At 48.3% G+C, this 26,949-nt stretch overlaps 1 protein-coding gene across 3 annotated transcripts in view; it reads right to left on the reverse strand.

Moving 5' to 3' along the window:
- Positions 1 to 26,949, reverse strand: part of RNF220 (ring finger protein 220) — a 247,611-nt gene that overhangs the window by 36,921 nt on the left and 183,741 nt on the right. For all 3 annotated transcript variants that reach the window (XM_049774745.1, XM_049774744.1, XM_049774746.1), the window contains one exon: positions 703 to 835. In XM_049774745.1, coding sequence (XP_049630702.1) covers positions 703 to 835 — 133 coding nt within the window. The remainder of the gene's footprint in view (positions 1 to 702; positions 836 to 26,949) is intronic.

A 26,949-nucleotide genomic window follows, 5' to 3' on the forward strand; every position in this document is an offset into this window, starting at 1 on the left:
AAATAAAGTGTGTGTGTGTGTGTGTGTGTGTGTGTGTGTGTGTGTGTGTGCACGTAATTGTCATAGGGAACAAACTGGAGCACCTTCTCAAGACTGTCACTAGTTAGGGACTAAAGTATAGGGGTTAAGATACTCTTGTAAGTATTTAACTCTAGGTGGGTACCCAGCAGTGCAAATGATCCCCTAAGCTCTATCAGGAGTGATGACTGAGCACAGATCCAGGAGTAAGCCCTGAGCATCCACTGAATGTTTCCCTTAAACAAAAGAAAAATGACCATCACCTTTAAGTTTGGAGATTCATAGAGAATCAATGCTTGCTTCTCTATTTTGGAGGGATGGGCCACATCCTGTGGTGCTCAGAAGTGACCCCTGATGGTTAGGGACCATTATCTGGTGCTGGGAAGACTTCTCCAGCTCCAGGCTCAGCACTACAGCATAGGGCCTGAGAAAATAATGCACCTGCATTTCAGTGCTCTCTGAAGATGGAGGTCAGAAGAAAGGGGTTACTTTCCTTTCATCCCCAAACACTGAACCAGAACAGAAAGGCAGCATTATTCAGTGGGACAGCTGAGGACTGAAGGCAAATGAGAGAGCATGGTAGTGGGACCTTGTCTTCTCGCTCAAGAGTGGGGTTTTTGCAACCTGTAAGCTAAACCCAGGTGGAGGCCTCTGGCCAACAGGCTTCCCCAGTTGATGGCTTACCTGGTAGGCAGCTGTGCCAGCTGTTCCAGTTCTTGTTCCATATGCTCCTGCAACTCGCTGGGCCTGAGCAGGACCTGACAGATGGGGCAAATAGGGGCCTGGCTGTCAAACAAGGCTACTGCCTTTTTCTTACCTGGGGAGGGAAGAAGAGATAAATATATCAGCTAGGCCATTTGGAAAAAAATGTGGAAAATCACCTCTTTCCCCAGCCTGCTACTGTCTTTGGGGGCTCATTGACCTAGAACAGGACTGAGCCTGATGCCCCACAGCCTTGAGCATCTCTCTTCTAGGCAGCTTCTGAGGCTATGGCCCTGCAGACACCTCAGTACTCATTGCTATCCAAGTTCAACCCCATCCTTTCACACAGGTTAGTGGAGAAGGCTTTGTCTCAAACATGTAATTTCCCAAAATAGCCAGAGCCCCTCTCCTCCCCATCTCTTCTTTCTGCTTTCATGTTCCCCAGATCAGGAGAAGGAAGAAAAGAGGAAGACAAGGAATTCCTTCCTGGAGTCATTTAAAAACATGATCAGTTCTGACCCAGGCCAGTGTGGAACCCAGAATTAGCTCAGATCTGGTCCTTCCCTGGTCAGTGAGAAACATTGAGAAAGACCCCAGTGACTGCCAGGCCATCTTTTTTCATGACTTGCTTCCATAGTGCTTCTCATTCTGCTGCTGAATAATCTTTCTCCTTTGTTTCCCCTCATACACAACAGTGCTCAGGGTTCTTTCCTTGCTCTGCACTCAGGAATTACTCTTGGCAGACCATATGGGATGCTGAGGATCAAACCAGGTTAGCCCACATGCAAGGCATTAAGTATACCTTAGCATATCCCTCAGGCACTCATCTTCCATCTTAGGTCCCTAACACCTCTCTGTGCCCTGTGGACTCTAGAATCCATGTCTCTCCCCCAGATCCTATCTTTGTTCTCCAGAAGTCTATGCCCAAGTTCATGGACATCCCAGCTTGGACACCACATAAGAATCTGAGGCTCGGGGCCGGGCGGTGGCGCTAAAGGTAAGGTGCCTGCCTTGCCTGCGCTAGCCTTGGACGGACCGCGGTTCGATCCCCCGGTGTCCCATATGGTCCCCCAAGCCAGGAGCAACTTCTGAGCACATAGCCAGGAGTAACCCCTGAGCGTTACCGGGTGTGGCCCAAAAACCAAAAAAAAAAAAAAAAAAAAAAAGAATCTGAGGCTCAACCATTTACAAAATGGTTCAGGTTCTGTAAACTCTGCCCTATCCCACACCTGCTCCTCCTTCAGCAGTGCCTCTCTCTCTCTGTCTCTCTCTCTGTCTCTGTCTCTCTGTCTCTGTCTCTCTCTCTCTTTCTCTGTCTCTTCCCTGCCTCTCTCAGTCAGGCCATTCTCCCTTCCCCTACCAGGCTGCTTCTTGCCTTCCCATTCTCCCACATTCATGAGCCATCACCATGTCTCTTCTGCCTCTTCAGTGCTCCCTGGGATCTATGTTCTCTCTGTTCAGATCTCACTTCTTCCCTGGATAATCTCTCTTGTAAATTTTATGGATTCTAAGTTATCTTTCTCTGAAATCCCCTTCAACGTGTGTACCCTAAAACATAAACAAGTGTTGGAGGTACAGAACTGACTTGTGATCTGGTTAGGACCTGAACTCTGTTCCACTTGGTCTCAGAAATTGCTCCTGGCAGGCTCAGGTGACCATATGGGATGCCGGGATTCGAACCACTGACCTTCTGCATGAAAGGCAAATGCCTCACCTCCATGCTATCTCTCCAGCTCCTCCACTCTCCTATTGATGATAACCAGAAAGTGCCACATAGGAAAAAAACTCCTGGTTGCCTCATGTACCTCATTGGGATATCTAGACCTAGCCACTTTTCCAACCCACATCTATGTTGATCTCTCATTACTGATGTAGGATTGAGAGACCTTAACCATCAAGAGGCATCACTGGCTACTAATTTAAACTCTGACCTTAAAAAGGAATTCTTTGTTGTTGCTTTAGGGTTATACCTGGCTGTGCTCGGAGATGAGTCTTGGCTTTCTGCTCAAGGATCACTTCTGGCCAACTTGGGGTGCCATGGCTACATGCAAGGCAAATGCCCTACACACTGTACTATCTCTCTGGTCTTGGAAGACAATTCTTTAGCTTATTCTCAGACTTTTTTTTCTGCTTCCTTCCTCTGGTGTCCAGAGAAGCTCAAAAATCAGCTATCAGAGAGATGATGACCAAGGCCATGACTTCAGGAGGCTTATCTGGGTGTGGGGTCTGACTGGGCAGTCAGTCCTCTAGGTTAGGGTCACCAAATTTGACTCTTAGAGCTGCTGAGTTTCTGATTCCTTCCTTCAAGGGTCTAGGCCTCACTATTCCCATCAACCTCTTCTTACTCCATCTGCTTTATTGCCACAGGAATCCTCTACTTTTCCAAGTGTGGCCTCACAATGGGGTGTCTTCCTGGCTTCAAGTTTTAGGAATAGCACTGACAAGAATCAGCAGAGGGATCCCACACCCTGTTTTTTCAGGGGTCAGAGTGGCAGGTGTCAGCATGGTTGTGGGCCCATCTCCCCTCCCCCGCTGTGTTCCCTATAATTTTATATTGAGACCTGTGGTCAGGACGTGGATTTTACTGCACTAACGACATGGCCTGCCCAGGTTTAATGATAAAATCTATACTCTGGCCCTGGGCCTGCTCCTCGTTTGCATAATTCCCAGAATACAGCTCCCTGAAGCTTTTGACCTGGGCCATTACAGTGGCCATAAAATGGACCATAAAACCACTAGGGATGGCCCAGAGGAGGGGGCCATAGTCTTTCAGGGGGCTGGAACCAAGTTTTCTACCCCCTGCTCTTCTTTTTTCTTGAAGGAGACCTCTTCAGACTCTTCCTGGTCTCAGTTCCCAGAAGAGGGGAGTCAGCCTTGGGCTGGAGGGGCCTGAGCTCATCCTTAGTCTTGCTGCCATCTGCAGCACTTCAGGTAGGCAGACCAACCTACCAATGGTGACACCACCTCCTCTGGGGGCGCCCTTCATCTGCCCCTCCCAACCTCCAGCAATCCAGTTCTTTGAAACAGGTGGTCTAGGGCTTGGCCCAACGGCGTCCAGCTTTGCCAGGCCTGGCCCCCAGTAGAGGTCAGGAGCTCCGCTGCAGCAGAGAGAGAGAGGGGAGACGTGGGAAGCAGGAGGACAGGGACAGGGACAGGGACTGGGACGGGCTGTCAGTGCTAAAGATGATGAATGGGGAGGTGAGGCGGGAGGCCCGGTGTTATCGGCGAGGACGCCGGGCGCAGGGCGCTCTGCGCTCCGGCTAATCCCCGGGCGCTGCCTCAGCCCTTGCACTGATAACGAGGAAATGGGACTGACAACAATTTTTAGCTGAGAGATTCTTCACCAAAATGCCAGGCGGCCGGAGGTCTGACAGCGCCTGATTGAGTGTGTGAGTGTGTGGGGGGGCCACCCGCAGCCCCCTCCCCGCCCATGCAAAGATGGATCGCTCATTCCGCCTCCCGTCCACATTCATTACCGACCACCCTCCGCCCCCCTGCATCACACTGCCACCTCCACTTCCCGGCTGCCTGGCTGCAGGCCTACTGCAGGTATCCTCAGAGCAGATGGGTAGGGGAAGGGGCCTGGCCCCTCTCAGACACAGGCATTCTGCACCTGAGCTCCTAGACCTGCAAGACTAGGCCCTGTCAGGAGGCTACCCAACTCATTGACCCCTGGAGGGACTCACCTTCCTCCAAAGGGAGGCCCCCACAGGAAGGGACAAGCTATGTTGTGTGTGTGTGTGTGTGTGTGTGGGGGGGGGTTAAGCCAGTTCATTTTTTTCTGATCTGGGGACAAGCTCTGGCTAGTTCATTCCTCAAGTATTAGTAGTAGGCCTCAGGGGGTCTAGGGTCCCAGATCAGCCCTCTGCTGCCCCCCTCTGTTGGGAGCTGCTGACCATGGGTAGCAGGAAGTCCAGGGTCGCTGGGCTGCTCCTTTACATATCATCTTTTCTAGGGAAGCCTGGTGTAGAATGGCTACTGGAGGAATAGGTAGAGCACTCAGACCACCAGCCTGCTCTGCCCTGTAATTCCCTTCTCTTTGGTTTCTCTGGTTTGGGCTTGACCCAGTCATACTGGCCAAGGCTTCCACCAAACCTTTCTGGGTATGCAAGTAACATATACTAGTTGCAGACCAAAAAAGGTTTGGCTTGGGCCAGAGATAGCTCAACAGCTTGACTGTATGATTTGCATGCAGGAGGCTTTGGGTTCCATCCATGATCCTCGAGCACTATTAGGAGCAAACCCTAGCACTGAACTGGGAGTAGTCCCTGAGCCTGGTTAGGTGTGGCTTCCCCCAAGAAAAACAAGCAAACAAAAGCAGAGCTCTGGAGCCTGGTGTCTGACATAAGAATGGGGGAAGTTAGAATGAAGACAGAAACTGAGGTTCAGGCACTTTGCTTGCATGAAGCCAACCTGGGTTTAATCTCCAATATTATATATGGTCCCCCAAGCCCTCATGGAGTCAGGGATAAGCTCTGAGAACACTGAATGTAGTTCAAAAACAAACCAAAAAAGAGGGTATTATTAACCCTAAAAATAGCAATAGAGACTGGAATTTTTCACAATATATGTGCTTGTATGTGTGGGCATCTTCCTCCCTCCACCTACATTAGTAGGGCCTCCATTTCCTCATGACCAAGATACAGAACCTTCTAGCAGCATTCTGTAATGTGGCTCTTAGCATAGGACCTTGGGAAAATCACTAACGCTCTGAACTTGGCATTTCTCTTGCAAGAAACACAGATAATAATGACTTCTGTGAGGAACCAGTTAAATCAAAGTTGTGTATAGTGCTAGACACCCATTCTTATCTCTGCTAGGACACAGGCATTGATTGTAGTTTGTGCCTGGTTCTCACCTGTCCCTCCTTGGCTTTCCTCTGTATCTGGTTTTCCTCTCTGAATGATCAAGATCATGTACCATGGGGACCAGAGTGATAGCACAGTGGTAGGGCATTTGCCTTGTGCACGGCCAACCTGGGATGGACCCAGGTTCTATCCCCAGCAACTCATATGGTCCCCAAGCCTTCCAGGAGTTATTTCTGAGTGCAGACCTAGAAGTAATCCCTGAGCAATGCTGGGTGTGGCCCCAAAACAAAACAAACAAAAAGTAGTCAGCCCTGAGTACTGCTGGGTGTGGCCCCAAAACAAAACAAAACAAAACAAAAAAAGGAGTCAGCCCTGAGTACTTTTGGGTGTGGCCCAAAAACAAACAAACAAAAAAAGAGAGAGAAAGAAAAATAATAATCATTAAAAAAATAGATCATGTACCACTTGGTAGGTCACCTTATTCTGTTTTTTTTTTTTTTGACCTCTAAGGAGTTCTTTCTTCCTATCCATTCATATCCCCATATGTATGTCAATCTATTTGTCTAGCTATTCATCAACTTATCCACAATATATCTGTTTATACTAGTATTTTTATACTAGTATTTATTAAATGCTATTATATTCTAGGGTTTGTTTTAATGTTGCCCATATTTAAATCTTTCACTATTTAATCCTTAGGATAGTCCCCTGAAGCTGATATGATTATCTCTATCCCCAGATTTGAAAAATGGAGCTCAGAACACTAAAGTGACAGAGCTAGAAGGTTAGGAGTAAAGACTTAAATTCTGGTCTGTCTGACTCAGAAGCTCGTGTGTGTAACCACTGCACAACCCACCTACCTATCACCACCTAGGTAATGATTCAACGATATTCAACTTGTTAATTGGATACCGATGTGGGGCTGCACAGACCTGATGGTCTACAATAATGAACAAGACAGTCACATTCTCCACCCTCAGAGAGCTTCGGGCCTAACTGTGCAGAGAGCCATTAAAGCAGTGTCCCCAGAGTGATCTTAGAACAAGGGAGGTACATGGAACTATGGGAGTTATGTCATCTGGGTTGGTATGTGAGGAAGTGACAGTTGAGCAAAGGCTTGACTACTTAGTGGGAACCAGGAAGGCAATGGTTGGGGGGAAGTAGTGTCCTAGATAGGACACAGCATGTTTAAAAGCACTAGGGAGAAAGGCTAAGTGAAGAACTGAAAAGAGTCCAGAGCAGCTGTAGCAGAGTGTGAGGGGCAGTGTTGAGTTCAGATAAATAAGGCTAAATCCGGGAGGACTTTTTTTTTTACTACATTAATGATTTTCAATTATTATTATTTAACACATAGTGAGAAACTATTGGGGTGTTCTAGATGTCTGCTTTAAAAACAAATTTTGGTTTTTGGGCCCCACCTGGAGGTGCTCAGGGTTACTCCTGGTTCTGTACTCAGGAATTACTCTGGTGGGCTCAGAGATCCAGATAGGCTATACCCTCTCTGCTATGATATCAGTCTGATCTCTACATGTTTGAATTTTATTCCATTTTTGCTTTGTTTTGTTTTCAGGTCACATCTGGTGGTGCTCAGGGCTTACTCCTGGCTGTGAGCTCGGGGATCACTCCTGGCAGGAGAGTGCTAAGGAAACCTGGATTGGCCACATGCAAGACAAGCATTCTATCTGCTTATTATCTCTCTGAACTTTATTTTTGGTTTTTGGGCCACACCCAGTGGCACTCAGGAGTTACTCCTGGCTCTGTGCTCAGAAATTGCTCTTGGCAGGTTCAGGGGACCATATGAGATGCTGGGGATCCAGCCTAGACCAGTAGTGTGTAAGGCAAATGCTCTACCCACTGTACTACCACTTAGCCCCATCTCTCTGAACTTTTATTAATTATTTTCATGGTCTTCAATCAAACCTGGGACCTCACCAATATAAGCCAACTGTTCTACTTGTGAGCTATAGCCTTGGACTCCACTTGCATTTTAACAGGCTTAGTCATTGATTTATTTCTTTTGGTTGGGGCATTACATCCAGTGGTGCTTAGGGGAAGTGCTCTGGGGATGACGCAGTGCTAAGGATTGATGCAGTGCTCTGGGGATGACGTAGTGCTAGACATCCTGCATGCATAGCATGAATTGCATACACTCAGACCAGTGAGTTCTTTCTTTAATCCCTGCTTGCTTTTTGAAAAAGACCATCTAACTATAAAGTAAAGAATGACAAAGGCAGTAAGGCCTCCATTGAGATTGCGGCGACTTTCTCTAGCATGATGATGATAATGATGAAGAAGATGGATAGAAACTGGGTGTGGAACGGGTTGGTGTGGGAGTTGGAGAATAGGAAGGAGTCAAGCATGACTGCAAGTCGAGTGATTTCTAAGTGGAGACCATTCACTGATTTGTGGAAGAGAAAAGCAACAACAGGCTGGGTAAGAAAGAGAATGAGATCAACCTTAGATGCTCTTGCTGTGAGGATTTCCTCAGACAGTCACTTAAAAGTGTGCATTAGCCACCTCTGAGAGCAGAACTGAATGCTAGAACACTGGACTGAAGATAAGAACTGAAGTTCACTACATCCTTCGTGTCAGGAATGTCTATCAGGCAGAAAATAAACAATAAGTATTTACTGAATAAACTAATGAAGACAAAAGAGACAAGAGTGATGGGGGACTTAGGGAGAGAACATGTGAGAAGAGGAAGCTGGACTAGAACCCTGAGGAAATCCAACAGGTAAGGAAGCCTAAATTATCCAAGATTAAGAAGGAACAACCAGTGGAGAGAAGAGCATGGTGTCCTTGAGGACAAGGTCATATTTTTTCAGGACCAGGCAAGATTAGGGTCACATGCAGCAGAGAAGGCAAGAACATAAGAGTAGAAGTGTCCCTCCCATCCATGGATCCAGAGTCCTCCCACCTCCTGATACCCCCCTCATCCATCTGAACCATCTCACCCACTCTCCCTTCTCACACTTTTTCCTTGCCCTTCTTCCCAGAACTCCATGATTGGCAGCTAGGCTGTGTGCAGGACAGCAAGAGTTAACAGGCTGACAGACGGCATTTTTTACCTCCAGTCAATATGAACAAGGCCCCAAGACTATGATTCCAAACATCTGGATTTCATCAATATGTGATCTGTCATCGTATATTGGCATTCCCCAGTCCCCGCGCCAGAGCAATGCGGCTGGTTTTATTAATACGTCAAATACATTATCCGTGTAATACACTTGTCTGGCTGGGGCCTCCCGCTGGGGCGGGGCGGCGGATTTGAATGTATGATGAATCAGTTTGCATTACATGTTCGTAAGTCATCATTTGTCAGGATTAATAGGCATCCCTGGTCGAGGAGGTGGTGGTGGGGGGTGCAGAGGAGAAATGTGTGTATTTAGCTGGGCCCATACTTGTCTGCCAGTTTCAGAGATGACCTGAAAACAGCCACACACCCTCCTGCTCACACCATGGAGCAGTGGCTTGTGTTCTAGGGTAGTGGTGACATTTTTAGCAATTCTAATCACATAGAACCAAATAGGCCAATTTGTCACTGCTTTGGGCTTGAAGAGCCACAAAAAGGCTGCAGGGAAGAGCTTTTTAATATGCTGGCTAACTGAACTTTTTGAATTCAGAAGTCCCTCTTCCAGGAAGATTTCCTGGACTTCCAGACCAAGCTTTGTTCTTTGTGTTCTTCCAGTGCTGCCCATTGAGAGAAGCATTGACCTGCCTCCATTGGTACATTACCATCTCTAGGATGTATGCTTTGGTTATGGGTTGTTTTGTTTTTCGGCCACATCTGGAGTTGCTCAGTGCTGACTCCTGGGTCTGTGCTCAGGTCTGTGTGCACCAGGAATGGATCATTCCTGGTGGGTTTTATAGTACCAAAATGGTTCTGGGGACTAAACCCAGATTAGCCACATGCAAGGCAGATGCCCTAACAAGTGTACTATTTATTGCTTCAGCCCCTGGTTCTGACTTTCTTTTTATTTTGGTCTCTTTCTCTCTTCTTTTTTCCTTTCTTTTTCTCCTTTTCTCCTCTTCTCTCCCCTACCTTCCCTTTCTTTCTTCCCTTCCTTTTTCCTCCCCAATGGTGCTCAAAGTTTACTGCTGGCTGTGCACTGAGGAAGCACTTCTATCAGCCTTACAGGACTATATGAGATATGCTGGGGATTGATCATATAAGAACTGGGGTTGGTTACATGCAAGGCAAGTACCTATTGTATTATAGCTTCTAGGGCTATATATTTTGTAAAGACAAGAATTAATCTCTGGGGCCAGAGAGATGGAGCAACGGTGGGGCATTTGCCTTGCAAGTGGCTGACCTGGGACAGACACAGTTCAATTCCTGGCATCCCATATGGTCCTCCAGCCTGCCATGGGTGATTTATGAGTGCAGAGCCAGGAGTGACCTCTGAGCACCACTGGGTATGGCCCAGAAACCAATCAATCAATCAATCAATCAATCAATAAATATAAGTTTTTTTTTAAAGAATTAATCTCTGTTCATGATTATAGCCCCAGCATCTAGCAGGAGGCGGAGCCCAAAGTATAATAACCCTAGATTTCAACCAATATTCTTTGAATGAATAAATGGTCATTGTCCCTAACAAAGCAAATGTTCTAGAGGCCACTGTGGAGGCCTTTTTTACTTTGTGGTGATAACGGGAGCCAAAGCCAGGGCTTCACATAACCAAGGCAAATATACTACCACATTCCTTGATGTCAAAAAATGGGGAGTTTCTTAGGTTCCTTATATGTGCTCTAATCCTGGCAGTCATCTCTCTCATTATATATGCAGTTTGTCACCTGCCACCATAAAACACATGGGCTGACCTCCTCATACTACATTAGACTTCTTACATATGGAAGATAACCCAGTTATAACGGCACATATATGCCTGGGTGCCCTTGCCATCTCCCTTCCTGTACTCTACTAACAGAAACTCAGGATGGTACCTCTGTTCACTTCCCATGACCTCCGATCAGTCTCATGTTTTTGTGAAGCAGAAACCTGTGTGGTGCCCTGATCTCTATTGTGATGGATTCTATTTACTGTCTCTAGTTTGTATGGGGCCTCCTGGTGGCTGATGGCTAACATCTGCAAGTCAGTCTTGGGTTGAAATGGAAGTAGATTCTTGGCTAAACTCTGTGTTTGCAGCCATGAAACCCAAGCCCTTGGCCCCAGGAGCTTTTCCTCCCATCAGGTGCATCAGCCAATATATTTAGGTGGAGTGTGGAGTTCCAGCTATTTCACATCACTCGCCTTCTCCCAAACACTACTGCCCACCAATTCACTTCTGGAGCTACAATTCCATTCCCTTCCTCCTTTTGCTCATAACTTCCAAACTGCACCTGTTTGGGTGGGATAGAGGGACCACCCAGAGTTGCCGGGGACCAAGCTTGACACACTGCAGAAACAGGCCTAACTCAGAGAAACATGGCATGTGCACATGCACATCATACATGCTTCCTCAGATATGGGCGTGTTTTCACATCTAGAAAAGCACACCTGAGGATCTCCCCCGTCTTTACACATAGCCAGGGGAGATGAGATTCCTTTCCCAGCAAACCCCAGGCCCTGGGTCATGGAGTCAAAAAGCTAGACCTGTACTGCTGAGAGTTGAGTAAATCCAAGTGTACTTCCTCCCCTGCTGGCTCTGGCGATGGGCTTATAAAAATGAAGTGGGAGACTCCGCAGCTGTGGGCAATAAATCCTGAGCCAATGAGGAGGGAAGGGTTACCTGCTGGCTCACTGGATGGGCACAACTGGGGCTCTGAATACTAGTGCCTGCGGGATTGGGTGGCAGTGTCTCAGCCTCAGGCATTGTCTGCACCCAGCCCGGCCACTAGACCAGCTGGGATGAGAGACCCAAGGGGGGCCCCCCCAGGGATGAGCCAGGACCACAGGACGATCAGAGAGAGGTGGAGGACAAGAGGGCTGGGGGATTGGGGGAACGTGAGCAAGACTGCCACGTGCTGCTCAGGCTGAGGGGCGCCCTCGCATCTGGAGATCAATTAGCATCAATTACTGACTTCATTTAATTGTCGTCCAAGATGAATTTGTCATTTTTAGCTGGAAATTAATGGGAGACCTTCACCTCTCTCTGGCAGCCGCTGCAGAGCCCACAGCGGTCACCTCAACCCTGAATCTTGCTGGGGAGGCTGGGGCCAGGCTGGGGCAAGCAGCAAAAGAGGCGTCTACTCCTGGGGCCAGCCAGGGCGTACCCCAGGTCTGGCCTGCAGGTTCACAGGGCCACGGTGGGGGTGAGGAGTGGGTGCACCGAGCAATCCTTTGCAGCCTCTGGCTTCAGCCAGAAATTAATTTGCTGGGCTGAGCATGTTTACCTTTTCCCAGCAAAGGCGAGACAGTAAACAGCGGGCCGGCGGCTGAAATTGAATTGATAACTGCATCAACGTGCCAGATAACGCCTAAAATAATACGCCGATAAGGAAATTCGATTTGATTTGCTGCTGTGCATCAGATTGGCCCCATCTGTAGCTGCCTGTAATCATTTTCAATTGCGTTGGGAAACCTTATTTGTCCTTAAATATTTCTGTCATTTTTCATTGCTGGCGACAGGTCCTTGGGCAGGTGGCAGGGGTGGGCGCGGGGCGGTGGCCCAAGGAGGAGAGGGGTGGCGCGGACCCACGGGCACGGAGGCAGGAGCAAGCAGCCGGCCGGTGACAGCTGTTCCTCCAATCAATCACGCTGTCGACAGGGAGGGACGACTGGCTGGCAGAAATTGAGTTTGCCTCACAGGGGACGATTGAGCAAATTAATAGCCCATTAGCCAAGCAGTGACCTGAGAAATGAAGGTGCAGGGGTGCCTGTTCACTCAGGCCGGCTGAGGTGGGGCAGGGCAGGGTGGGTCTGAGAGGACCCCCCTGAGGAGGTGTGGGAAGAGGTGGGAAGGACATGGGGATGGCACGGGGCCCCATGGGAGGTGGTGGAGAGTTGATGGTGCAGGAGGAGAGATGTCCATGGGGAAAGTGGCCGAGAGAGATGGACAGTCCTATCAGAGATGGGAGGGGGTGCAGAGAGCCTGGTTGAGACCTCTTGACCGTCTTCCCATCATGCCCTTGGGACTGAACACCACACCAATAAGCATCCTTCATCCCTAAATGCCTCCTTTAGTTTCTCTCTTCATTTCCCCCAGAAACCAGACCCATCCCCTGCAGACACCACTTTTGGTTGTCCTCTCTAAGGCAAGCTGTTTAGTTTCCCATCTCCAGAATCCTCAGAACAGGAGGTAGGTGGGAGTCTTCCTCAGTCTGCTGCTTCCAGACCCTGCTTCTCTGACCTGTGAGCTCTGAGAACAGTTATCTCCTTCCTCACTGTTCCCCCAACTCCCCACCTTCCTCAGCATGTGGATATTCACCTGGAGCCCCCAAGCCCTGGTCACTGCTTTGACCTTCTCATTTCCCTGTGCTCCACTTCCTCCTGAGGTCTTGATAACAATCTGTCTGGTCTGACTGAATTTCCCCCAAGTCTCTGTGGTTCTTTACCCACTGTCCTCACCTACCTCTATGGGCCCAGTATTCCAGACACCGTGTACTCAGGGATTCAAGCTAGGAGCCATGGCACATCCCTTCTACAGCCACTCCCCTATTTACTCAACCTCTTTACTGCCTCTGCCTGTTCCATACCCGAAATCTTTTGGTTTCAGACACAGAGGCAGCTAAACACAGCTGGGGAAAACTCACAAAACCACACAGCTTTCTTTTATGAGACTTGCTCATAAAAATCCCTACTTCCCAGTTCAGCACTCCTAAGCAACTCTTTACCATGGACCTGGTCAGTTTGGACTCCCCTTTACCACTGAGACAATTCAACATCTAACTCTCTGAATTCCTCATTCCCATCTTCTGGTAATCTTACTTCCTATTTGGGTCAAAAACCTTGGTCAAAGTTCTTGGACACACAACATCCTTTCTCTTCCAGTTGCCATGGGAAATGTTGTCAACTTCTTGGTTGGCTGAATCCCCTTCTGGGCTTAGTTTCTCTCCTGCCTGAGTTCCCTGAGAACACTGTAGTAACCTCTTTCTCCTGTATCCTCACCTCTTCCTACTCATGCTTTCATCATCTATATACACTCTCGTCTTCCCATCACAACACCAATGCTCACCCTTCCCACATATTTGTCACTTTGTCCTTTCTCTGCCTGACCCTTCTCATCCAAGATATTGAGTCCTATTTGCTGTCCATAGTCATCTTCTTTTTTATATTTTTGGGCCACACCTAGTGGTGGTCAGGGGTTATTCCTGGGTCTACACTCAGAAATCTCTCCTGGCAGGCTTAGAGGACCATATGGGATATCGGGGATAGAACCTGGGTCTACTGTTCATAGTATTCTGTCCCAAGTCCACCTCTTGTTTTTCTGTTTGGTTTTTAGCCACATCTGGCAGTGCTCAGAGGATTAAAAGACCATAACTGGTTTTTCTCAGTGATCAAATCAGGGTTGTGACCACAGCCACATGCAAGGCAAGTGCTTTAACCTCTGTATTATCTCTCTGGCATCTGAACCACTTTTGTTGTAATTTTTGGGCCACACACATAAATTTAGCATTTATTTTATTTTATTTTTTTGTTTTTTGGTTTTTGTTTTTTTTTTTTGGGCCACACCCAGCTGATGCTCAGGAGTTAATCCTGGCTGTCTGCTCAGAAATAGCTCCTGGCAGGCACAGGGGGCCATATGGGACACCGGGATTCGAACCAACCACCTTTGGTCCTGGATCGGCTGCTTGCAAGGCAAATGCCACTGTGCTATCTCTCCGGGCCCTAGCATTTATTTCTGACAATACTCATAACAGGACTGGGGATGAAACCTGAATCAGCTACATGTCAGGTAAGTGCCTTACCTGCTGCATTATCTCCCAGAATCTCCTCTTAGTTCAGTTTGCTTTTTATTCCCATTACTTTCCTCTCAAACGCTCCCAACCATATCCTTGATGGTCATCATTTGCAAATATAATGAATACTTTGGCTATATTAATTAATGAATTGGGTATTTTTTGAGCATTTTCCATGTACTTGACACTATACCAAACTCAAAGGACACAGAAAAATTTCTGTATTTAACAGGGTTTCAAAGCAGAGAGAAAACTGATGCCATAAGATAATTACACAAGCAAATTGTAGGACTGACACTGTGTCCATGAGAGTGATAAAGTCCATGGAGCTCTACCCAACCTGAGTCCAACAAAGTTGCTCTGGGGTGTGAGAAGATGGTCACATGATGAAAGGATGGGGATGATCAAACCAAATTGATCAAAGGCTCATATTTAACCACAGAGAAAAGAGGCAGGGAGAAGTTCTGTAAATGGCCCTGTGCTATGCTGTATATGGTGAAGCTGGCATCAGGCAGTGCAACATGGACCCAAATTCTTGATTACAATCTGCTCTTCTTTGGTTGGCTGTGTCCTATGTCCTCCCCACCACTCTAAGTGATGCCCAGGCTTAATCTCTGCTTCACATTTTTTTTTTTTTGGTTTGTTTTTGAACCACACATGGTGGTGCTCAGGATTTACTCCTGGCTCTGTGCTCAGAGGTCACTCCTGGAGGGACTTGGGGGATCATACAGGGTTCTGGGAATTAAACCTGAGTTGGCTGCATGCAAGGCAAGTGCCCTAGCTGCTCTATTACCACTCTGGTCCCTCTGTTCTACATTTATTTCTACTTGTACCTCCCATCCAGAACTATCTGTATCTCTGGGTTCCAGGATCTCTGTGTAGATGTCCAATGTGCCTGGAACAGAGCTCTCTTGATTTTCTGCATTTTCTCTTCCAGTGATTGGCACCTCCATGCAGAATCTCCTACTACCCTCCATACCCTATCCCCACCAGAACATGGGACCCTTATTCTTCACTCTGTCCTCTAGATACAGAAAACTAACATCTTAACTCTTTTCTCTTCCAAAGACCCCCAAACCATCTTTTTTATTTATGGGCCATACTTGGTGGCACTCAGGGGTTACTCCTAGCTCTGTGCTCAGAAATCACTCCTAGCATGGGATGCCTGGGATTGAACCCAGATCCATCTTGGGTCAGGCACGTGCAAGGCAAACACCCTACTGTGCTGTATCTCCAGTCCTAACCATCTTCTTTTCTTCATTGCCCTTATTCAGGCACCTTCACCTCTCATCTTTACAATCAGTCTCCATCTCTCTCCCCTCTAATCTCTTTCTGTCTCCAGGGCTAGAAGGAGCTTCCTGAAACACAAGTCAGATCCCCTCAGTCAGTCACTTAAGACCTTTCCTCAGTGCCCAAAGCCCACAGCATAAATTCTGAAATGAGTAACACATGGCTAGACTGTGTGTTTGGGTTTCCACAGGGACCCTCACTGCCAGGAGTACCTGGCTCCAAAGAGCAACTTGGTCCTCTCTACTCCCTTTCCCTTCCCTCTTCTCCTATCCTCTCCCCTCAAGTCCCTCCCCTCCCTCCTCTCTCCTTTCCTCTCCTTCTAGTGCTCTCCACTGAGCTCCAACCCCAGCCTCTCTCCTGTTTCTCTCAGTCAATACTTCCTCTGTGAAACCTTCCCTGATAATGATGGGCACTCCTTTTCACGCTCTGTTTCTTCTGTCTCCACCTCTATTATTGCACATGCCATGTAAGATTGCAATTATTTGTCTATCCATCTGTTTCCCCCAGCAGCCTCTGAGCTCCTTGAGGGCAGGGAGGTTACCCGATTCATGGGGGGACATTCAGGGCCCAGCACCGTGGTGGTGATTTTGGAAAGATTCAATGACCACGCTAATGAGAGGAGGACTCAGTGGGGAGCATGTCTATAGGGAGAATGAGATATGGGGGTGGGGTAGGGGTATTGGGGTGAGTGGTGGGAGGAGGGGATTGAAAGCACCCCAAGAAGTCATGTTAAAAATTCCTTTAGTTGGGGCCAGAGAGATAGCACAGTGTTTGGGCGTTTGCTTTGCACGCAGCTGATCCAGGATAAATGGTGGTTCGAATTCCAGCATTCCATGTTCCCCCATGTCTGCCAGGAGAGATTTCTGAATGTAGAGCCAGGAGTAAATCCTGAGTGCCGCTGGGTGTGACCCAACCCTCCCAAATTTCTTTAGTGTTTGAGACAAAGCCTGACTTGGGGCTGGAGAGACAGGATAGAGGTAAAGTGCATGCAGCCACCCCTAGTTTGATCCAGAGAACCCCAAGTGGTTCCCTGAGCACTGCTAGGGGTGACTCCTGAGCCTGGTGGAATGTGGCACCCCCCTCAGACTCCTACATCCATAAAATGAAACAAAAAAGGCAAAGCCTAGGTTCATGGTCAGGGGCAGGTAGAGGTCTCTGGGTTTTATTTATTTATTGTTTTGGTTTTGGGGCCACACCCGGCAATGCTCAGAGGTTACTTCTGGTTCTGCACTCAGGAACCACTCCTGGCAGTGCTCAGGGGACCAAATGGGATGCTGGAGATCAAACCCAGCTCAACACCTCAACTGCATTCAAAGCTAATGCCCTACCTACTGTGTTATCACTTGGCCCCAATCCCTGGGGTTTAAAGGGGTCAAAAGAATCCAAGACAGATGCAGATGCTCCTAAACTGCTTCCACAGAAACAACTCAGACCAGGTGATGGTGCCAGGATGGGGAGTGACCATCACCTGGAAACCGCAGTTCCAGGAGTATTGACAGGTATATCTTCCAGGACAGAGGGATACCCTGTACCAGAGAGGGCTCCTGCAGCACCCCTCCCCCAGCCCTGTGGGTGTCGATGCTAACCTGCCACCCCACCAGAACCCCAGGCTGTGCTCCCTCTCCCTCTCTCAGCAATTTCCCTACCCAAGAAAGCTCTAAGGGTTTCAATTACCGGCGCGTGGGATTTAGTGCCCTGGGCTTCTCTGACGGGAGAAGATTTATTTGAAGGTTTAGTGTCGTGGAGAATTCACGTCTTCACTCCCAGGAGCCCAGCTTCCGTCCTGAGCCCCTAAATCAGGAACCAAGATGGGCTATTGTCACTTACCGCATTAGCCTCGTTAGCGGACCAGGAGGGGTGATTAATAGCAATGCACACACAGCCATCCTGCTGCCGGCTGCTCAGCGGCCGCTGTGACCTGCGAGGGGCGGGGTGCAGTGGAGCTACCCTGGGTAACTGAGTCTGGGCTAGGACCACCCCCCACCTTGCTGCAGGGTCCCTCAGATGCAGCGGAGAGGGGTGCTCAAAGATCAGCCAGTTTAGACTAAGGGAAAATCTGGCCAGGCCACGACCTCTGGATTCTGGTTTCTGGAGGGCAAGCAGGCAGGTGCTTAGGAGAAGGCTAGGGTAAGGCTGTGGTGGTTTGTCCACTACAAATGTAAGATGTGGAGGGAGGGGGAGAAGAGGAGAGAGGAGAGAGGAGAGAGAGAGTTGGTGTTTCCATTTCCCACTATGGACCCAGTGAAAGACAAAATCCATGTATGACAAAGGGTGTGTAGATGGGAGACAAAGAGACATACAAAGAGTATGTGAGTGAAACAGTGTGTATGTGAGGGGCACAGTGAAAGATGTGTGGGTGCAAGACAAAGAAAGACCAGAGTGTTGGGTGACTAGGAGTATATGTGTGGGGTGTGTACCCAGGAGAGATAGTTGGAGAGAGAAGAGTGGCTGTGTTTCCCTTGTTTCTCTTTGTCTTTGAAAATTCTATCACTCTCCCTCACTAAAGTCATTGGAGTCAGGCCAACCTGGGTTTGAATTTCAGTTTTCAATACTTTGCATTCACAGGTTTCTCCCATTACCTGTAAACAGAATACTATTTAGTATAATTTGGTTATTTTTGAAGGTCTGGGAACATTAACTTATATAAGAAAATATTTGAATGTTCCCAAATTAAAAAATAACTTTTTGGTTTAGAGATAATATAGGGGTAAGGCACTTGCTTTGATTGTGGTTGATCCTGGTTTCATCCCTGATGCCACATATGGTTTTAGCACCACAAGGAATGAGCACCACTGGATATGACCCCCACTACCCCCCAAAAAAACAATTAGTCATATCAAATAGGAAGAGTGTACTTTATTTATTTTTGTTTTTTTGGGGCTACACCTGGTGACACTCAGGGATTACTCCTGGCTCTGTGCTCAGAAATTACTCCTGGCAGCCTCAAGGGGACCATATGGGATGCCAAGGATCAAACCTGGGATAACTGCATACAATGTAAGTGCCCTACCTGCTGTGTTATCACCCTGGTGCCTGGAAGCATCCACTTTACAGAGCAGAAAACTTCTGCATGTATTTATTATTCATTAAATTGATACAACTCTTTCTTTCAGCGCACCATTTTTCTTATCATAAGGAAACCAAAAGGTGGTAATTATAACTCAGTGATCTTTTTTTTTTTTTTTTTTTTTGGTTTTTGGGCCACACCCTGTGACGCTCAGGGGTTACTCCTGGCTATGTGCTCAGAAATCGCCCCTGGCTTGGGGGGACCATATGGGACGCCGGGGGATCGAACCTCGGTCCTTCCTTGGCTAGCGCTTGCAAGGCAGGCACCTTACCTCCAGCGCCACCTACCCGGCCCCTATAACTCAGTGATCTTATTGATTCAGGTACTTCTATTTGAATACAAGGGAACTATTGGGGGCAACATGTACCTGACCCAGGCACAAGGTCCAATAAATGGTAGCTGTGGAGCCAGAGCTCTTATGCCAATTTTATTTCCTGTCTTCTTTTCTTCTCCCACTTCCTCCCTCTCCTCTCAATCACAGCTGAGCCATAGTATTAATTATTAGAACCAATTGACTGTTTAGACTCTGATGTTTTAACTAATCACCACTAATGGCAGACACTAGCAAGCAATCACAATCATTTAGTTCTCAGGCAAACCCCTTCTCAGAGCTGCGACAGGTCTTGAGAGAGTTGAAAGAAAGCTGGGTCTAGGAATAATGAGGGTGGGGTGAGGTTATTGCTATCCGCCCAAGAATGTCCTCTCTTCTTCCTGATTCAGCCTAGAGTACAGACTTCCACCCTATCCCCTCTACTTAGTTAGGCCCCCTGCTCCCTCCCTGCAAGGGGATTCTCTGCCTTCTCCACCCTCTTCACCTCTGCCCTTTGCCCTTTGGACTTAGAAGTCCCTGGAAGCATCTTAATGGTTCCTTTTCCAAACTTTTGAGTTGTAGTTCCTAAAAGTTTGCTCCCCGGAAGCTTCATTCAGAGGTAGGTTTGAACCCCATCTTTCTCGAGAGAGGGTGTTCGTTGGGATGGGCTCTTGATCCCTGTCCACATTGGCCGAGGATTGAGTGAAGAGCCAGGAAATCTGTGGTCTCTATGGCCTCATTGCTTGGAGGCCAAAACTCACTAATATGAGGGACCACAGGGTCCAGATGCCCTGGAGGGGGTGGCTTAGGTGCCACCATGAACAGTAGGCTGTCCGCTGTGGCTCAGCGCTGGGAGGCGGGTGTCTGGCAGGCGTTACCTTGGAGAAGGTTTGGGTGGCCCCCTAGCTGTTACCCCACCTCTCGAGTTCTTCCTGCCCAGAAAGCTCCCTTGGTGCTTCTCAATCTTGAAGTGTAAGAGCTTTTAGGGGTCCTTGTCAGAATGTAGATTCTGGGGTTTGGAGAGATGGATCAATGGATAAGAACGTTTCCCACCGAGGACCCAAGTTTGATTCTCGAGCACCAGATGGTCCCCCTGAGCAACTTCACGGAGTGACCCCGACCAACAGAGCCGGAAGCCCCCTACATTTACTAAATGTTTTTTTCTAATCCACCCTTTAAATAAAGAATCCCTTTGAATAAACGCCTTGAGAAAAATGTACCTTGCTTTTTTGTGCCTTGGATTTTCTCATCTGTGAAATAGAAAGAACCAAAGCACTAAAAGCAGGGGGGGTGGTTCGTTGATGCTCTGCATGTGGCAAAAAAGGGGGGATTGTTGCTAACTCAGAGTTCGGCCAGAAAGTCTTAGAACAGTGTCTGGCACATATAAACCCTTTATGACAAGTATCTGGCTACAATTATTAATAATATCTTGGGATATTTGTTTTATTATTTATTGGGGGGGGCACACCCAAGCAGTATGTAGCATTTCGGGTGTGCCTGCAAGACTATGCACTCCCAGTGCTTTGAACTCTACCCCAGCCCCTATCCTGGGAAATTTAGGGTTTTCGAAAAGGAAAGTCTTTTAAAGGTGCAGTAAAAAGCTACATATTCAAAGACTGTTACTGTTGAGTTTAAAAATAAGACCTTTGGGGGGGCCGGAGTGATAGCAGACGCAGTAGGGCGTTTGGATTGCACACAGCTAACCCAGGGTGGACCTGGGTTCAATCCCTGGCATCCCATATGGTTCCCAAAGCCAGGCGCTATTTCTGAGTGCATAGCCAGAAGTAACCCACTGAGCCATCACCAAGTGTGGCCCAGATCCACAAAACAAAAACAAACAAACAAAAAGGCTTCTTGGTGCTCCTAGAGCAGCTCTGTTCCATCTGCTCACACTAAATCCTCTGTCCACAGTAATTCATCAGGCTAGGATGTGATCAGTATGGGTAGCCTGTCCCTGGTCACCCTTGTCTTCAAACTGGGGCCCAGGGAGTGGCCCAACCTTCTCTGGAAGTTTGGGCTTGCCCCTCATTGTGCTCTGCATAGTGTGCAGAGGAGAGAGGGTGATGCCACACCCAGATCTGGCCTGTGCTTTGTCACACTGGGGCTTTGTGACTCATAGCTCTGGTCCCCATCACCCCATTCTGTGTGTCCTTACACGTCTTCATCTTCCATCACCCCTGAGACTGAGATTAGTGGCCCCAATAAGTATTTCAGGGCTGACCACTTACTGGGGCAATGGAGGGGGTGTGTGTGACACAGACTCCCTCGGGTGGTTCTCAGTGTCATCTCCTACCCTGCCAGGGAAACAGGTGCAAGCTGTATGTCTGAGAGCTCAGAGGGCCCTGGCTGACCCATCTCTGGAGTGTTTTGTGGCTTTACTCACTGCTCTAGTGGTCCCCCAACTCCTCACCTCCAGAACAGTGGCCTGGTCATCTGGAAAAGACAGGCACAGTGTCATGAGGAGGAGGGTGACACGGAGGTTTAGCCCAGGCACAGTTGATTATAGGGCCCCTCCAGGTTCCCCCACTTATCCTGTGCCCTTCGCTGAGAGTCGCCAGGCTCCAGATTCCCTGTCCTTAGAGTGATGAAATTAGGTATGAGGAAAGAGCCCAGTAAAGTTCACCTATGGTTGTCGCGGGCTATGCTCAAGGGACCTGCCCTTCCCCTCCCTTTACCCCTCGGACCCATGTTCTGACTGTCCTTTGCCTTTTCCTTGATCTATCAGGAATTGTGCGAAGCTTAATCTGGAAACAGCCTCAAAGTTTGGGAACCCCCCCCCCCATTCTCGGAGGTATGGGGGGAAGTGTATGCCGAGGCTCTTGATGCTCTGATGCACCAAAACATTTGAGCACCCTGGAAACTCAGAAGACGAAAAGGGTACCTTGGAGGAGGGAGTGGCCTGAGGTGCAGGTGGACTAGAGTGGTAAGGAGTGGGTGATCTCCAAGCAGACACTCAGCAATGCCAATGAAGGTGGCTGGAATAGAAGAATGGGAGTAGGACCTATGAGGTCAGGTTTGAGGATCCCCAGAATGTGCTGTGAGTTTGGGAACCACATGCCTTGACATTTCTGAGCTAGGATTCACCAGAGACATATCTCAACACTAGAGCACAGTCCTCATTAATGAGGCTCAGGACCCCAAACAAATCTGAAAACCAGAACTAGGTGGATTTTACCGACCATATTATTGACCCCTTCATCTTTGCGACAGGGGACGAGGTTGTTCTGAAATGACTCTCTGTAGAAGGGAGCCCTGACCATGTCCTGGAACCTGTCCAGTGACTGGGCCCTGTGCCTGGCACACACAGGTTTCAGTCCTTGCCTGTGACAGACCACAGCTGGAGCTATTAAGTCCCTGTTCTTACCTGACCAGGGAGCAGGGACTCTCGGGGGGTTCAAGTGAGCATTCCAGAAGGTCGCACTGCTGGCATATCTGGAACTGGGACCTGAAAGGCATGGCTTTCAGAGTGAGGCTATGCGGGGGTGTAATAAGACACCAGGCATCTAGTATTCTCCACCAACCCTTCCAGTAGAGGGCGTTCTTCCAAGCTCTCTACATGGAAATTTGCCTCCAACTTTAAGGGGTCTTCATGCCTGTTGCATCCCTCTGCATGGGTAAACTTGGGAGAGCAACCCAGCATCAGGAGTGAACCAGACTTTAATTATTTATTTATTTATTTTATTTATTTAATTATTTATTTATTTATTTATTTTATTTATTTATTTATTTATTTATTTATTAGGCCAGACTGTCAGGTTTCCCCATAGCCTGCCACTCTGGGGACTCACCCTGTTTTCAGGTGTTGGCAGAGAGAGAGCAGATATGCCTATACCTTCCTTGCCACCAGCTGTGATGGCAGAACAGCCACTTCCCACCTGGAAGCTTCTCAGACCAAAGTGTTCAGACCAGCCTTGAACTTGCCAAGGTGGGAGGCATTCTAGATAGCCAGTTTAAGTTCATGCAAGATGTGGCACCAAACAGGCATTAACTGAGGGGAACCTGCCAGGGGCTGGCAGATATCTGGGGGAAGACTGGGGTATTCTTTTAGTATAGGAAGGGACCATGGAGGGCAGGAAATTCAGATCATCAAGGAAGGTGGAGGGTGGTCAGACTGGAGCAGGGACTGTAAGGGAAAGCAGAGGCAGACAGAAGTAGGTCCTGTCCAAACCCTCTTTGCCCAGCAGGACTGGGATGCTCATCTAAGAAGTGCATTATGTGGGGAGTGTCCAGGAGGTCAGTCCTTCCAACACGCCCTGTGGACCAGGGATGAGATGCTACACCTATGAATTCTCCCAGAAAATTGCTTTCTCTGAGGACCAGCTCTGGTCAGCACCCAGATTCATGGGGCTTAACACAGTGGCATCATGCCTGCTTCAGCCCTGACAGGAGCTTGTTTTCATACCTGGTTTTGCTAGGGACTTATGACCTTCCTCTTTTTCCTATGACCTCTTGTATCTGAGTTGTACCAGGGTCTGCCCTCTGCTCCAGGGCTTACTTCAGGTTCTGTGCTCAGAGATCACTCTTGGTGAGGATCAGGGGACCATAGGTGGTGCCAGGAATTAAACCCAGGTTGACAAGTACCCTGTCTACAATATTTTCTCTTCAGAGAGCTTAACTTAAACTAACTTGATTGTGTGTCCCTGGACCCTGTGCTGAGTTCTCCATTGTAGGGGCCTGCATCTTAGGCCAGGGGTCTCAAACTCAATTTATCTTCGGGCCGTAGGAGGCCAAAGTTGGGTGATCCTTGAGTGCAAAGTCAGTAGTAAGCCTTGAACATTGGGGGTGTGTGACCCAAACAACTAAAACAAAACAAAACAAAAAGATTCCTCTAGGGCAGGGCCACACAAATGTTTGTACGAAGGGCCGTATTGCAGGCCCACGGGCCTCGAGTTTGAGACCCCTGTGACTTAGAGCATCCTGCTTGTCATTCCCTAGCTCAAAGTTTTTTATAAATACATGCTAAATTTAACTGATTTAATAAACCAGGTAGAGAGGCTAAGAGCAGAGATGAATTCCTGCATGTTCCTCTGGCTCCGGGGAAAATGAGGCCACTTGCTCCCATCAGCCTGTGGATCCGGGAAACAAGGGTGATTGAAATTGACACAATTCACCTGTGTCAATAGTCAGGTTGTTTCTATTCACAGAGACAGAGAAGGTTGGTGACTTGCTCCAGGTAACAAAGCAGGGAAGGCAGAGAGACTGTGATTTGAATGCAACTGGGGTAGGCAGTAGTGTGTCCTGGGTTAGAGACGCTATGAAAGTCACCCCAGTTAAAGCTTCTTGTGGACCAGTTGATGTGCGAGTTAACCTGACGCAGGTTAAGGTGGGCAGCGTAAACGAGAAAAGAAAGGAGGAAAGAGGCCCTGCCAGAAGGCAGGACACTCATAGGAGAAGACACCCGTGTATTCTCAGAAAGCCTGCTGAGTGCAGGAGAGACAGCCAGGCTCATGTAAGGTGACAGGAGCGTGGGTGCAGCCTCTCACCAACATGGCATGGTCGAAAAGCCCTGAGATCACAGGGGGAAGCCAGCACCCTACTCAGGCCAGAGCTCTTCAGGTCCTGGTCCCATGGCCATCAGTCTGCCCCTCCGTTGCTCCCCCCACCACAACAGGGCTGGGGCCCATAAGCAGCCTCAGCTCCAGCCACCTCTGCCCCCGGCCCAACCAGCAGGCCTGGCCTGGCTCACCTTCTCAATCAATACTGCACCTCTTTAATGGGCCCAGCCACCAGCACCAACCAGGGGCATTAAATGTTAATTATATCTATTTGGATTTGAAAAAAATTTTATTACTCGAGTTAATTATGGCTGGAAGTCATAAAAAGGTTTCAGAGTGAAAAGGCTGCCTTATTGGGGCCACTTTCCCCCAAGACAGATTGGAAAGAAAAGAAGAAATAAAAGCATCTGGCTCAGAAGGGCTGGGAGAGCTTCAGAGCCACTAGGAGGGGTGCCCTGGGCTCAAGCCCTATATCCCCCCAATTATCCGAGGAGCGGCTCACCCACAGCAGGGCTGGCACTGAGAAATCCTCCGAGGCCTGTCCAGGATGCAAGGGCACACACACCCCCACCATGAGCCCTCTGTGAATGGCAAGTGGTTCAAACCTTGTTTACCACTTCCTCTGGCTAGGCCCCACCCAGTCCACACGAATTGCTTCCTGCCAGGACCCACTTATGATTCATGGCCCTGACCTTGGGCTATAAAGTGCTCACTCGGGCAGGCACAGAAGCAGGATTTACAGCCCCAGGGGTGGCTGTTGGCAATGACAACCACACAATAGCTGATTCACAGGGGCTCCCCCTTCCCCAACCCCACACATAACTCTTGTAACATTTAGGTACACACACACACACACACACACACACAACACACACACACACACACACACACACACACACACATCTTGATAGGCATGATAGCACCTTTTATTCTTGCCTGGGAGTTAGCATAGCATATTCTCAGGAGCTCTATTTGTAGAGCAAGTACAGGTTTAGATTAGAAGGTGCTTTACAAGCATTGGTCTAAATGAAATATTCTTTTCTTTTTGGCTCGGAGATGGGCATCCAAACTCCGGACCTCATGAGGTAAAGTATGGAATATGCCTCTACTGCTGAGCCACACACTCCAGCCCACATTTTGTCTAATCCTTTGCAGGAGTGAAACAAGAACTCAAGCAGACTGAGGGATGTGAGCACATGGCCACAAACTGAAGGATTGTTCATAGAGGGAGGGAAAGTTCCAGAGGCAGACAGGCCCCTTACCCTGGTCCACTACAAAGTAATCCAGAAAGGGAGAATCAAACCCCAGTGCCAACCTGGCACCCAGATCAGCCTTTCTCTTTCTGTTCTCAAGTGTGGACTTCCTGGAGAAAGAGGGGAAGGGGCATTTTTCTTGCATGTGACTGGTTCAAATTTGATTACTAGGCATCCCATATAGTTTCTAGTGTGTCTCCAGTAGTAAGCCCAGAGCATCACAAGACAAAACCAAGTGTGACTTCCTACTCTGTGATAGCTACCTTCTGCTTCCCTAATTTTCTTCCTTTTTTTTTTTAATCTCCTGGATCAAGGGGCCTGAGTTCCGGCTTTATCTACTCATTGGGGGAGCCTCTCATCACTGATGCTATCTCCACCCAAGTCTTCCTGTTTAGAAACCGACCACCGAAAGAATCCATGGCCCTTTGGGCAATTTACCATCTTCCTCCTTATTGTACCTGTGGCTTTTTCCTTGGTCTCCAGCTCTTACCTGCCACAGCCATCTGTCTTCTCCTGTCCCTCTCTTCCTTTTTAGCTACCCTCAAGGCCACCTCCATCCCTCTTCCTCTGACCCTGCTCCAGTTTCTGCTTCTTTCTTTCAGGGAATATATGTTCAACTTTCCCTTCCTCTTTGGCCTTCCACACTTATTTTCCAGTTCACTTTCCTGGATTTTCATCCAAACTGTCAATCATCCTAAGTTCTATTCTTTTTTTTTTTTTTTTTTTTTTGGGTCACACCTGGCAGCACTCAGGGGTTACTTCTGGCCTCTATGCTCAGAAATCACTCCTGGCAGGCTCAGGGGACCATATGGGATGCTGGGATTCGAAACCACCGACCTTCTGCATGAAAGGCAAACACTATCTCTCCCGGCCCCCCTAAGTCCTATTCTTGCAGGTGGCTAGTGGATCTGTTGTCTCTCATTGTCAGTGAGTATGCTCTGGCAGGGAAAACAATGGGATTCCTCTATGCTTCCCCTTTCTTCTGCTTCATTCTAGACATTCAGTGACAATCTACTCATCCTGCCTCTCTAGATTACTGATTAAGCTGAACACTTATGCAAGTTAAATTAATAACTCCCAGGTTCCCACCATGTTGCAAAGCCCAGAGAGCGGGGGCTGGTGGTTGCAGAGAGTGGGCAAGCAGAAAGAACAGGAGGAAGCATGA

Source organism: Suncus etruscus, chromosome 6 (genome assembly GCF_024139225.1).
Source record: "Suncus etruscus isolate mSunEtr1 chromosome 6, mSunEtr1.pri.cur, whole genome shotgun sequence".
Lineage (NCBI taxonomy): Eukaryota > Metazoa > Chordata > Mammalia > Eulipotyphla > Soricidae > Suncus > Suncus etruscus.